This window comes from Sapajus apella, unplaced genomic scaffold (genome assembly GCF_009761245.1).
Source record: "Sapajus apella isolate SASKATOON/1434 unplaced genomic scaffold, GSC_monkey_1.0 scaffold174, whole genome shotgun sequence".
NCBI classification, from domain to species: Eukaryota; Metazoa; Chordata; class Mammalia; order Primates; family Cebidae; genus Sapajus; species Sapajus apella.
Genome location: NW_022437114.1, coordinates 483,280 through 497,873, shown reverse-complemented (window position 1 = coordinate 497,873; position 14,594 = coordinate 483,280). Strand labels below are relative to the sequence as shown.

The window sequence follows — 14,594 nt, the reverse complement described above, 5'->3', positions numbered from 1 at the left end:
CACACACACACACACACACACACACACACACACACACACACACACAAACAAAACAGCAATTGAAAATGCTCTGGGTTGAGAGTTTCACAGCAAGCACAGCTGAACCGGGGATGGTCCAGCTCTGTGGGGGAGGGGCGTCTGCCATTACTGAGACATTCCACCACTACAGAGGTAGTCCGCCACTGCTGAGGCAGCCCACCGTTGCCGAGGCAACCTGCCATTACAGAGAGAGTCCGCCATTACAGAGGTAGGCCACCATTGCTGAGGCAGTTCTAACTACACCCATACAAACAGGACTGCAGGGAAGATCACACGGCAGCTGGGCAGAGCCCACAGCAGCTCAGCAAAGCCTCTGCAGGCAGACAGTGACTAGGCTGCCTCCTTGCTGGGCAGGGCAGCTCTGAAAAAAAAAAAGGCAGCAGCACCACTGAAACTCATAAATAAAGCCCTAACTCCCTGGGACAGAGCACCTGGTGGAAAAAAAAAAAGGAGTTTATGAGTTCTGCTGCAGCAGACCTAAATGTACCTGCCCAGCAACTCTGAACAATGGCGCTCACAGCTCAGCACTTGAGCTCCAATAAAGGACAGACTGTCTCCTCAAGCAGCTCCCTGACCCCCATATGTCCAAAGAGTCACCTCATAAAAGAGAGAACACACTGACATTTGGTGGGTATACTTCTGGGACAAAGATAGCAGAAGAAGAAACTGGTAGCAACCCTTACTGATCTGCAGCTGCTGCAGGTGATCCCCAGGCAAGCAGCGCCTGGAGTGGACCTCAGCAGTCCCACAGCAGAGGGGCCAGACTGTTAGAAGGAAAACTAAGAAACAGAAATAACTTCATCATCCACAAACTGGAAGTTCACTGAGAGACCCAATCTGAAAGTCAGCAACCACAAAGACGACAGGTGGATAAATCCACAAAGATGGGAATAAACCAGCACAAAAAGGATGAAAACACCCGAAACCAGAACACCTCTCCTCCTACAAGGGATCACAACTCCTCACCAGCAAGGGAACAAGGTTGGATGGAGAACGAGTGTGATGAAATGGCAGAATCAGACTTCAGAAGGTGGGTAATAAGAAGCTCCTGTGAGCTAAAAGAACATGTTCTAACCCAATGCAAAGAAACTAAGAACCTTGAAAAAAGATTTGACAAAATGCTAACAAGAATAAACAACTTAGAGAGAAATATAAGTGAATTGATGGAGCTGAAAAACACGAGAACTTCATGAAGCATGCAGAAGTTTCAACAGCCGAATTGACCAAGCAGAAGAAAGGATATCAGAGGTTGAAGATCAACTCAATGAAATAAAATGAGAAGGCAAGAATGGAGAAAAAAGGGTAAAAAGGCATGAACAAAGTCTCCAAAAAATGTGGGACTATGTGAAAAGACCTAATCTACGTTTGATAGGTGTACCTGAATGTGACGAAGAGAATCAATCCAAACTAGAAAATATACTCTTCAGGATATTATCCAGGAAAACTTCCCCAACCTAGCAAGGCAGGCCAATATTCAAGTCCAGGAAATACAGAGAACACCACAAAGATATTCCTCAAGAACAGCAACCCCAAGGCACATAATTATCAGATTCACCAGGGTTGAAATGAAGGAGAAAATGCTAAGGGCAGCCAGAGAGAAAGGTCAGGTTACAAAGTGAAGCCCATCAACTCTCAGCAGAAATCCTACAAGCCAGAAGAGAGTGGGGGCCAATATTCAACATCCTTAAAGAAAAGAACTTTCAACCCAGAATCACATATCCAGCCAAACTAAGCTTCATAAGTGAAGGAAAAATAAAATCTTTTGTGAACAAGCAAGTACTCAGAGATTTCATCACCACCAGGCCTGCTTTATAAGAGCTCCTGAAAGATGCTCTACACATATAAAGGAACAACCAGTACCAGCCACTCCAAAAACATACCAGATGGTAAAGAGCATCAACACAATCAAGAATCTGCATCAACTAATGGGCAAAACAGCCAGCTAGCATCAAAATGGCAGTATCAAATTCACACATAACAATATTAACCCTAAATGTAAATGGACTAAATGCCCCAATCAAAAGACACAGACTGGCAAACTGGATAAAAAGCCAAAACCCATTGGTGTGCTGTATCCAGGAAACCCATCTCACATGCAAGGATACACAAAGGCTCAAAATAAAGGGATGGAGGAAGATTTACCAAGCAAATGGAGAGCAAAAAAAAGCAGGAGTTGCAATTCTCATCTCTGATAAATTAGACTTTAAACCAACAAAGATCAAAGGAGACAAAGACGGGCATTACATAATGGTAAAAGGATCAACGCAACAAGAAGAGCTAACGATCCTAAATATATACGCATCCAATACAGGAGCACCCAGATACATAAGGCAAGTTCTTAATGACTTACAAAGAGACTTAGACTCCCACACAATAAGAGTGGGAGACTTTAACACCCCATTGTCAATATTAGACAGATCAACAAGACAGAAAATTAACAAGGATATCCAGGACTTGAACTCAGACCTGGACCAAGCAAACCTAATAAACATTTACAGAACTCTCCACCCCAAATCCACAGAATATACATTCTTCTCAGCACCCCATCACACCTACTCTAAAATTGACCATGTAATTGGAAGCAAATCACTCCTCAGCAAATGCAAAAGAATGGAAATCATAACAAACAGTCTCTCAGACCACAGTGCAATCAAGTTAGAACTCAATGCAGAAACTAACTCAGAACCGCACAGCTTCATGGAAACTGAACTGGCTCTTGAATGTTGACTGGATAAACAATGAAATGAAGGTAGAAATAAAGATGTTCTTCGAAACCAATGAGAATGAAGACACAACATACCAGAATCTCTGGGACACATTTAAAGCAGTCTCTAGAGGAAAATATATAGCAATAAGTGCCCACATGAGAAGCAAGGAGAGATCGAAAATTGACACCCTATCATAAAAATTGAAAGAGCTAGAGGAACAAGCTCAAAAAAACTCAAAATCTAGCAGAAGACAAGAAATAACTAAGATCAGAGCAGAACTGAAGGAGACAGACACACAAAAAACCCTTCAAAAAAAAAAATCAATAAATCCAGGAGCTGGTTTTTCGAAAAGATCAACAAAATAGACCACTAGCCAGATTAATAAAAAAGAAAAGAGAATAATCAAATAGATGCAATAAAAAATGATGAAGGGGATATCACCAGATTCCACAGAAATTCAAACCATCATCAGAGATTATTACAAACAACTCTATGCACATAAACTAGTAAACCTGGAAGAAACGGATAAATTCCTGGACACTTGCCTCCTCCCAAACCTAAACCAGGAAGAAGTCGAAACCCTGAATAGACCAATAACAAGGTCTGAAGTTGAGGCAGCAATTAAGAGCCTACCACCCAAAAAAAGCCCAGGTTCAGATGGGTTCACAGCCAAAGTCTACCAGACATACAAAGAGGAGCTGGTACCACTCCTTCTGAAACTATTCCAAATAATCCAAAAAAGGGAATCCTTCCCAAATCATTTTATGAGACCAACATCATCCTGATACCAAAACCCGGCAGAGACTCAACAAGAAAAGAAAACTTCAGGCCAATATCCATGATGAACATAGATGCATACTGAAGAATAAAATACTGGCAAGCCGATTGCAACAGCACATCAAAAAGCTTATCCACAATGATTAAGTAGGCTTCATTCCAGGGATGCAAGGCTGGTTCAACATACGCAAGTCTGTAAACATAATTCACCACATAAACAGAACCAAAGACAAAAACCACATGATTATCTCGATGCAGAGAAGGCCTTTGACAAAATTCAACAGCCTTTTATGCTAAAAACCCTCAATAAACTAGGTATTGACGGAACGTATCTCAAAATAACAAAAGCTATTTACGACAAACCAACAGCCAATATCATACTGAATGGACAAAAACTGGAAGCATTCCCTTTGAAATCTGGCACTAGACAAGGATGCCCTCTCTCACCACTCCTATTCAATATAGTACTGGAAGTTCTAGCCAGAGCAATCAGGCAAGAAAAAGAAATAAAGGGTATTCAAATAGGAAAGGAGGAAGTCAGATTGTCTCTATTTGCAGACGACATGATTGTATATCTAGAAGACCCCATCGTCTCAGCCCAAAAGCTCCCGAAACTGGTAAGCAACTTCAGCAAAGTCTCAGGATACAAAATCAATGTGCAAAAATCACATGCATTCCTATACACCAATAACAGACTTAAAGAGAGCCAAATCAAGAACGAACTTCCATTCACAATTGCCACAAAGAGAATAAAATACCTAGGAATACAACTAACAAGGAACGTAAAGGACCTCTTCAAGGAGAACTACAAGCCACTGCTCAACGAAACAAGAGAGGACACAAACAGATGGAGAAACATTCCATGTTCATGGTTAGGAAGAATCAATATCGTGAAAATGGCCATACTGCCCAAAGTAATTTATAGATTCAACGCTGTCTCCATCAAGCTACCAATGACCTTCTTCACAGAACCGGAAAAAGTCACCTTAAGCTCCATATGGAACCAAAAGAGAGACCGCATAGCCAAGTCAATTCTAAGCAAAAAGAACAAAGCTGGAGGCAGCACACTACCGGATTTCAAACTATAGATTTCAAGGCTACAGTAATCAAAACAGCATGGTACTGGTACCAAAACAGAGATATAGACCAATGGAACACAACAGAGGCCTTGGAGGCAACACAACATATCTACAACCATCCGATCTTTGACAAACCTGACAAAAACAAGCAATGGGGAAAGGATTCCCTGTTTAATAAATGGTGTTGGGAAAACTGGCTAGCCATGTGCAGAAAGCAGAAACTGGATTCCTTCCTGATGCCTTACACCAAAATTAACTCCAGATGGATTAAAGACTTAAACATAAGACCTAACATCATAAAAACCCTAGAAGAAAATCTAGGCAAAACCATTCAGGCCATAGGCGTAGGCAAGGACTTCATGACCAAAACACCAAAAGCATTGGCAACAAAAGCTAAAATAGACAAATGGGACCTAATCAAACTCCACAGCTTCTGCATGGCAAAAGAAACAGTCATTAGAGTGAATTGGCAACCAACAGAATGGGAAAAAATTTTTGCAGTTTACCCATCTGACAAAGGGCTGATATCCAGAATTTACAAAGAACTAAAACAGATTTACAAGAAAAAAACAAGCCCATTCAAAAGTGGGCAAAGGATATGAACAGACACTTTACAAAAGAAGACATACATGAGGCCAACAAACATATGAAAAAATGCTCATCATCACTGGTCATCAGAGAAATGCAAATCAAAACTACATTGAGATACCATCTCACGCCAGTTCGAATGGTGATTAAAAAATCTGGAGACAACAGATGCTGGAGAGGATGTGGAGAAATAGGAACACTTTTACACTGTTGGTGGGAGTGTAAATTAGTTCAACCATTGTGGAAGACAGTGTGGCGATTCCTTAAGGACCTAGAAACAGAAATTCCATTTGACCCAGCAATCCCATTACTGGGTATATATCCAAAGGATTATAAATTGTTCCACTATAAGGACACATGCACACGAAAGTTCATTGCAGCACTGTTTACAATAGCAAAGACCTGGAACCAACCCAAATGCCATCGATGACAGACTGGACAGGGAAAATGTGGCACACATACACCATGGAATGCTATGCAGCCATCAAAAACGATGAGTTTGTGTCCATTGTAGGGACATGGATGAACCTGGAAACCATCATTCTCAGCAAACTGACACAAGAGCAGAAAATCAAACACCACATGTTCTCACTCATAGGCGGGTGTTGAACAATGAGAACACATGGACACAGGGAGGGGGGCACTACACACTGAGGTCTGTTGAGGGGAAATGGAGGAGGGACAGTGCGGGGTGGGGAGTTGGGGAGAGATAGCATGGGGAGAAATGCCAGATATAGGTGATGGGGAGGAAGACAGCAAATCACACTGCCATGTGTGTACCTATGCAACTATCTTGCATGTTCTTCAAATGTATCCCAAAACCTAAAATGCAATAAAAACAAAACAAAACAAAACACCCCTACAAACTGCCATGTGCAGCAGCTCACACCTGTAATTCTAGAACTTTGAGAGGCTGAGGCAGGTGGATTACTTGTGCCCAGGAGTTTGAGACCGGCCTGGGCAACATAGCAACACCTTGTCTCTACAGAAAATACAAAAAAATTAGCCAGATGTGGTGTGTACCTGTTGTCTCAGCTATGTTGGTGGCAGAGGTGGGAGGCTGTCTTGAGGCTGGAGTGAGCTATTACTGTGTCACTTGCACTCCAGCGTGGGTGACAGAGCAAGACCTTATCTAAAAAAAAAGTGCAAACTAAAAAGTTAATAGCACTGTCTTAAAAATTAATTGACACCAACCCAAGAGCACGTGAGGATGACTGACACTTGTGGAAGTGAACTGGAAGCTTTCTGTGGTTTTTGCTCCCTCTATCTATGAGCGCTGGTTACAGCTCAGAAAAGACCAATATGAGCTTCTGCAGAGCAGCCAGGAGAGGGCGCACAAGACACGTGATGGCCAAAAAACGAACAAAGTCTGAAATTATTTTCTCTAAAAAGAAAAAAAAGGGGCGTTCTCCCCATATTACTTTTTTTTGGAAAAAAGCAACATAATTTTACAAAAATATATGCTGAGCTTTCCATCATCAAAACATATTGATATAATATTTAGTTGTGATTTACCAATATGTAGAAAATCCAGTTCACAAATTGTGGCAGATCTTATAAACCAAAAGAATTAAATCCCCATTTGGTCACTGAGCTGTGTGGCCTTAGGAAAGTTACTTAACCTCTCTGAGTTCTTTTCCTCACTGAAAAAAAACGGTAACAATGATAACCACCACAGCCACCTCCATACCACAGGTTGGCTGCCTGGGTCAGAGTCTGCCCTGAGAAGTGAGTGATACAGGAGGTGTCTGCACCCAGAAAGGCTCAGTCAAAAAGGGTTCCCTTTCCTCATTTCCTTTCCTAGATGTTTTTATAATAATCTGTAGGAAAGCACTCATCAAAAGCAGCATCTTCTTAGCAAACACAATGATGACATCTAATATTCCTATAGGCTTCCTTGGATTTTGTAATCAAACAGCTGGGTTCAAGTCCAGGCTTCACACTTCCCAGCTGTGTGATCTCAGGCAATGTAGCCACCCTCTCTGGGCCTCCGTTTTTCCCTGTACTATGACACCAATTCCCCTGAGTTTCCTGAGATGGCTGTGAGGATGAAATGAGGTGGCACACAGCAGGGCTGTCATCGCGAGCATCTGCTTATGGCCATTCTGGCCACACGTGACAAGACAAGCGGGAACTACTGGGAACAGGGCAAGGAGTGGGTACCGGCAAAAAGCGGCATGAGGGCCAGCTGGATGGAGAAGGCGCTCTGCCTCCTGGGGCCTGTCAGCGTGGAATCTGCCTCCTCTTCTGCCGGAGGCTTCTTAGGTCTCTTCTGGATTTTCTTTCTTCCCTCTAAATCTTTCCCTTTAACTGTGAAATCAAAGAAAGGAGATAAGCATTAAGAGGAGACTTGTATCTGAGTTGCCATATGTGGACCTGAACATGCTACAGAGATTTGGGAAGGTTCCAGAAGCTCCTAGATGGCAGGGGTTGTTCTTTGTGCCACTGCCTCTTCCCAGCAACCAGAAGTGGTAGCTAAATGTAGATGGCAGGGCCAGCCACGGTGGCTCACGCCTGTAATCCCAGCACTTTGGGAGGCTGAGGCAAGTGGATCATGAGACTGAGAGTTCGAGACTAACCTGACCAACATAGAGAAACCCTGTCTCTACCAAAAATACAAAAATTGGCCAGATGTGGTGACACATGCCTATAACCCCAGCTACTTGGAAGGCTGGGGCAGGAGAATCACTTGAACCCGGGAGGTGGAGGTTGCGGTGAGCCGAGATTGCACCATTGCACTCCAGCCTGGGCACCGAGAGAGACTCAGCCTAAAAATATATATATGTATAGATGGCAAGCCCGTTTTCAGTATATGTAGGGATAGGTTGAGGGCCTCTCATCCCCTCCCACTGCTACCTGAGAACATGTGCAGAAGAGGACTAAGGTCGCCATGACAGTGACGCCACAGGCTCACTCAAGACCCTCCTCCAGTCAGCTCTTAACCTCAGTGCAGGGTGGAGGATGGGCTTTTTAAAGAGACCCTGCTCTTAAACAAAAGCCCAGTCTGAGCCTCAGTAACCTCACCTGTTAAATGAGGGCAACACCACCTGCCTTCTAGGGCACTAAGAGGAGGAAATTAGCAACGCTGCATACAACCCTCAGCTCAGTGCCAAGCTCAGATCAGAAGGAAAAGGAGATGAGGATGCATATAAATCTATGGTCATCAAGACCAATGGGACAGACGAGAAAGCCCAGGAACAGATCCAAACACATAGAGGAACGTAACAGACACCAGAAGTGGCATTTTAAATCGATGAGTAAATTATATTGACTATGCATATGGGAGCAAATAAAGTTACTGAATTACTTCATGACATATACGAAATGAATTCCAGACTCAAAGTATAAAACGAAAACATTAAAATCATCAGCAGAGTATCTAGGAGACTATACTGACATCTGGATGGAGGAGGATTTCTTTTTTTTTTAAGATGGAGTTTCACTCTGTTGCCCAGGATGGAGTGCAGTGGTGCAATCAAGGCTCACTGCAACCTCCGCCTCCCAGGTTCAAGTGATTCTCCTGCCTCAGCCTCCAGAGTAGATGGGATCACAGGCACGCACCACCACACATGGCTATTTTTTGTATTTTTAGTATAGACAGGGTTTCACCATGTTGGCCAGGCTAGTCTCAAACTCCTGACCTCAGGTGATCCATCTGCCTTAGCCTCACAAAGTGCTAGGATTACAGGCACGAGTCACCGCACCTGGACTTTTTTTTTTTTTTTAAAGAGATGACGTTTCGGCTGGACGCGATGGCTCATGCCTGTATTCCCAGCACTTTGGGAGGCTGAGGTGGGTAGATCACCTGAGGTCAGGATTCTGAGACCAGGCTGGCCAACATGGTGAAATCCTGTCTCTACTAAAAATACAAAATTAGCCAGGCATGGTGGCAGGTGCCTGTAATTCCAGCTTCTTGGGAGGGCAAGGCAGGAGAATCGCTTGAACCTGGGAGGCAGAGGTAGCAGTGAGCCAAGATCATGCCCACTGCACTCTAGCCTGAGCAACAAGAGCGAAACTCAGTCTTGGTGGAGGGGTGGGGAGGGAGAGTTGAAAAAAAAGAAGGGAGAGATGGTGTTTCACTATGTTGCCAAGGCTGGCCATAAAAGCTGGGCCAGAGTGATCATCCCCTCAGCCTTGCAAGTAGCTTGGACTACAGGCATGCACCACTGTACCCAGATGAGGAAGGATTTCTTAAATATTCCTGAAAGTATAAACTAGAGAGGAATAGTTAAATAACTGGTGTACAAAACAAGATACCATAAATCAAGGCAAAGGATAAGTTACATACCCGTCTGTGAGGGTTACCATGCATATAACTGGCAATGCCCAATTACCCAGAAGATGTAAACACAAAGCTGCCAGATCGATAAGACAATTTTTTTTAAACAGAAAAATAAGCAAAGATATGAATCGGCAAATTACATGTGTGTGACCAAAGAGGCCTATGCAATGCTGCTCAGCCTCATCAGGAGTCAGGAACTCAACCCTGCCTGTGCAGAGCATGGCAGAGAACAGCATTCCTCAGGACTGCAAGCAGCAGGGTAAAGAGATGCCACCTGGAGAGTAAACCAGCAGCAGTGGGGTCGGAGTTCACCATCTGTGCCCCAGGAGTCCCACTGGGCCAATGCCATGGACTCACATGTGTGCCCAGATGCTTACCATGGCAGTGCTGGAGAGTGAGAAATTGGAGACGACTCAGATCCCCAGCAGGGGGACTGCGTGCGTGAAGGACGGTCCCCCCATAACACAGCAAAGTGCTAACACCTAAACTGTGAATATACAGTTGTTGCATTTTCCTGTGAACTTTCCTATTTCAAAATAAAAAGAATGGTTTAAAAACCTTATTAAATGTTTAAAGCACATTTTTTAAAAGAGTGACACTTTTAATTTGGAAAGAATGAAGTCCGAAGTTGAGAGGCGTTCACATGTGGAAATGTGACTCAGCCTTTGTGGACCGGAAAAATGGGAATCAGTTTTCTTCCACTGTGTCTCCAGCACCCAGCAGAGAGCCTGGCTCAGGCAGTCACTCTCTCCGCAGACTTCAACTACTGCACTACTAGAACCAGGCCAGTGTCAGGAAACAACAACCAACAGGTAACTGATTGAGAGACAAGGACATGATCTGTAGCAATTACAGCTAACGGGATGTGAAATGGCCCATCCCAGGAGGCAGCAGTGCACTCACTGGCTCTAGATGTTCCCACCTCACACTGGAAACACAACTTCTTAATGAGAAACTGGTGAGGGGATCTCGGCTGAGAATGAGGAAGTTGGTTCAGTAGCTTCTGAGGGTTCTGCTCTCTTGACAGTATGTGAATAAGATCACATGCTTCTGCATGAGTGGGTCCCATGACGTGGGATACTGTGTTCTTCATTCCACTGTAAGAGTAAATACTAGGCTGGGTGCGGTGGCTCATGCTTGTAATCCTAGCACTTTGGGAGGCCGAGGCAGTTGGATCACTTGAGGTCAGGAGTTTGAGACCAGCCTGACCAACATGGTGAAAAATACAAAAATTAGCTTGGTGTGGTGGCAGATGTCTATAATCCCAGCTACTCAGGAGGCTGAGGCAGGAGAATCACTTGAATCCAGGAGGCGGAGGTTGCAGTGAGTCGAGATTGTGCCACTGCACTCCAGCCTGGGTGACAGAGCGAGACTCCCTCTCAAAAAAAAAGAAAAAGTAAAGAAAAAGAGTAAATACTTTATCTTTCAAGGAGTCTTTCCATAAACACTACTCTTTTATGCTTCCCCAAATACCATATACCTACCCCTACCATAGCATCTATCACATAGAATTATAATTCTTTATTTGAAAGTCTCCACTAGATATTAGAGATTTTCATGTCCTCCATATGCATAACACCACGGGTCAAAAATATTGGTGGAGTGGGATGGATGATGAGGTTGAGTGAATGACATGAGAAGAAATGGAACAAATGGATGGATAGATGGAGATGGATGGATGAATGAATGGAATGGGTGGATGGGGATGGATGGATAGGGATGGATGGATAGGGATGGATGAATGATGGATGGATGAATACAGGTGGATGGATGGATAGATGGGATGGACAGATAGATGAGTGGATAAATGGGAATGGATGGATGGACAGTAAGGATGGAATGCGTAAGTTGAAAATGTATATAGTACTCTTACTTTTGAGAAACATTTGGTCAAATATGCAAGAATCTCATTGAAGTATACTGAATTTAAAATATTTCATAATTCTTCCAAGTCTAGTTGTATTATAAAATTCCCAGATCCTAACTTACTTTGAGATCTTTGTCTGTCTAATATGTTTAAGCTGCTAAATGATTCATTCTCAATTAATTCCTTGATCTCCATCATGCTTGCTCCTGCCAAAGAAATGGTTGGTGTTCTTGAAACACTCCATCTAGAAAATTCACAAAGAGAAAAATTAATCAAGGTGAAAAAAATCAGGGGCTCGATCTGAAAATCTGTTTACTGATGGACTAAATGAAAGCAGATTTTAAAAAAATCTTATAGCGCATTCCTCTAACACAGTTCTTCTAAGTTTTTAATGTGCCTGTGAGTTACCTAGGGATCTTGTCAAATAAAATGCAGACTCTGGTTCAGTAAACCAGGGGCAGGCCTGAAATTCTGCATTTGTATCAAATCCCCAGTAATGTTGGCACAGTTGGTCTGCATTCAAGGTACTAACCAACTCAAAAAATATAATGAGAAATAATATGTTTTTATAAAAATAGCCCAAACTATAAAACATCTAAGAATTCACTTTTAGGAATTATCCACATTTATAGGTAGAACAAATTAACTCTATTAAAGGACATAAGGGAGGGTCTGAATTGAGTGAGAGGATATACCATGATCATGGATGAGATACCTTAACAATGTAAAAATGTTAATTCTTCCCAAATTAATCTATACATTCAATACAAAAGCAATTTTTAAAAACCAAAATTGTTTAAAGGCATGTTCTCTTGGTTCTTCTCATTCCATTTTCCCAAACTATCAACTGGGCTTCCATTCTCTCCCTGGTCCCCATAGCATCTAAGGAGTCTCCTTCTACAGACCCTTCTCAGGCTACCAGAGGCCATAAGAGCAACTGACCTCATGCAGGATGGCTGGAGACTCAGGAGTCTGAAGGTGTGAGTTGGAATCCTGGCTTAACCAGGAATTCTGGTTTATGACTTTGTGTAAATCACTTAATTACTCAGTTACCTTGTGTAGAAAATGGAGATAGTCATATCACCTCACAAAGTTGTCATTATGAGGATCAAATAAGGTAAAATAATGCATGCAGAAAGCTTGAGGTGCAACATGTACTCACACACAAGCTGCCCTTTCCCTGCTCCCTTAAATTAGGCTGGATTGTATGAGCTCCAATTTAACTGGATTTACTAAAAAAACCTACCATGACTCATAGTAGGGCTAGTACAAGAGGGGCTTCACTCCTACCGCCCAAAATATCATTCAATCCTTACTGAACCATGGAAGAATCGTCCGTTTTGAGGGACTTCTCATATTCCTCACTGTTCTTGGAAGAAGTTTCAGGCTCTGCTTGTTGAGAACCTGAAAATAATAGCAAATATTTCCAAGCTTTTTGTTACATGCTAGCTGACCAAGAAATGAGGGCTCCTGACCCATTTCTGTAATGTCAGTCTCTAGGCAGAGGCCTGGGATATGGTAAGCACTCAGTAAAAAAATTTGTTAGTAAGTGAGTGAATGAATAAACATACAGACTAGTTTCAATTATTTTGATAAATGGAGTCAAGAGGAGACCTCCAGTTCCTTATATAACAGCCAACAGAAAGAGAAAAGTCTATTATGTGTTAAATTGTCCATTTCAGTACTGTTTACATTAGAAAATGAAAATAGTCCCAAGATTCCCAAGTTCCCAACCATAGGGAATAGATTACAGTCTGACCAGAAGATGAAATACTACTTAGTCACCACAAATGAAGTTCATGGAAAGTTTTTCAGGAAATAGGAAAGTGCAGCCTGGTGCAGTGGCTCACACCTGTAATCCCAGCACTGTGGGAAGCTGAGGCAGGAGGATCTCTTGAGCCCAGGAGTTTGAGACCAGCCCAGGCAATATAGCAGGATTCCATCTCTATAAAATATTTTAAAACTGGCTAAGCCTGGTGGCACATGCCTGTCGTCCCAGCTACTCATGAGGCTGAGGCAGGAAGATTGCTTGAGTCCAGGAGTTCAAGGCTATAGCAAGCTGTGATCAAGCCTGAGTATAGTAAGCACTGCAGCCTGAGTGACAGAGTGAGACCCTGTCTTAATAGAAAATAATAAATAAATGAGTAACAACAAGAAGGGAAAGCGCATGTGATGGCATCTTAATAATCTCTAAATACAGGAGTATGTATCCAGGATAACCTAATCTGTGTAAAAAAAAAAAAAAAAAGAAAAAAGAAAAATCCTAGGCTGGCCGAGGTGGCTCATGCCTGTAATCCCAGCACTTTGGGAGGCCAAGGCGGGAGGATCACCTGGTCAGGAGTTTGAGACCAACCTGGCCAAGAGGGTGAAACTCTGTCTCTACTAAAAATACAAAAAATAGCTGGGTGTGATGGATGGTTCATCCTAGTAGTTCCAGCTGCTCGGGAGGCTGAGGCAGGAGAATCACTTGAACCAAGGAGGCAGAGATCGCAGTGGGCCGAGATTGCACCACTGCACTCCAGCCTGAGTGACAGAGCAAGAAACAAAGAAATTCTCTGCAATATAGTAACTACAATGTTACATAGATTGTTCCTTGTGATGAAATTATGTTTTTTTCTGTTTTATACTTTATCTATTCATTAAATTTTCCAAAAACCACATATATAACTTCAACAGTCAGAAAAGTTTTTGAGGCCAGGTGCAGTAGCTCACGCCTGTAACCTCAGCACTTTGGGAGGCTGAGGCTTGTGGATCACCTGAGGTCAGGAGTTTGAGACCGGCTTGGCCAACAAGGTGAAACCTCGTCTCTACTAAAAATAAAAAATCGCTCTCTTCCTTTCTCTGCCATCGTGGTGGGTGCTTTTCTCTGTTTCTTGCCAAGTCTTCTCACAAGACTTTCAGGATTAAGCGATTCCTGACCAAGAAACAAAGGCGAAATCGTCCCATTCCCCAGTGGATTCGGATGAAAACTGGTAATAAAATCAGGTACAACTCCAAAAGGAGACATTGGAGAAGAACCAAGCTGGGTCTATAAGAAATTACACATACGATGGCACACACATTTATGCTGTCTGAAGGTCACAATCGTGTTACCAAATCAAGCTGAGAAATGTCACCGCTATCTGGAGAAGTTTGAATAGTTTCCTTTCTGTATCTGCTATGAAAGCATTAGTTAGTACAACCCACAGTGCTTCCATTATTCATGTTTAAAAAAAAAAAAAAAAAAAAAAAAAAAAAAAAAAAAAAAAAAAAAA

At 42.7% G+C, this 14,594-nt stretch overlaps 1 protein-coding gene across 1 annotated transcript in view; it reads right to left on the bottom strand.

Annotated features, from left to right (window-relative positions):
- The window catches only part of CFAP92 (cilia and flagella associated protein 92 (putative)), a 70,337-nt gene that overhangs the window by 40,078 nt on the left and 15,665 nt on the right, over positions 1–14,594 (bottom strand). The window contains exons 6-8 of the mRNA XM_032267994.1: positions 12,657–12,744; positions 11,463–11,584; positions 7,355–7,501 (exon numbers count right to left, since the gene is read on the bottom strand). Of these exons, the coding sequence (XP_032123885.1) occupies positions 7,355–7,501; positions 11,463–11,584; positions 12,657–12,744 (357 nt within the window). The remainder of the gene's footprint in view (positions 1–7,354; positions 7,502–11,462; positions 11,585–12,656; positions 12,745–14,594) is intronic.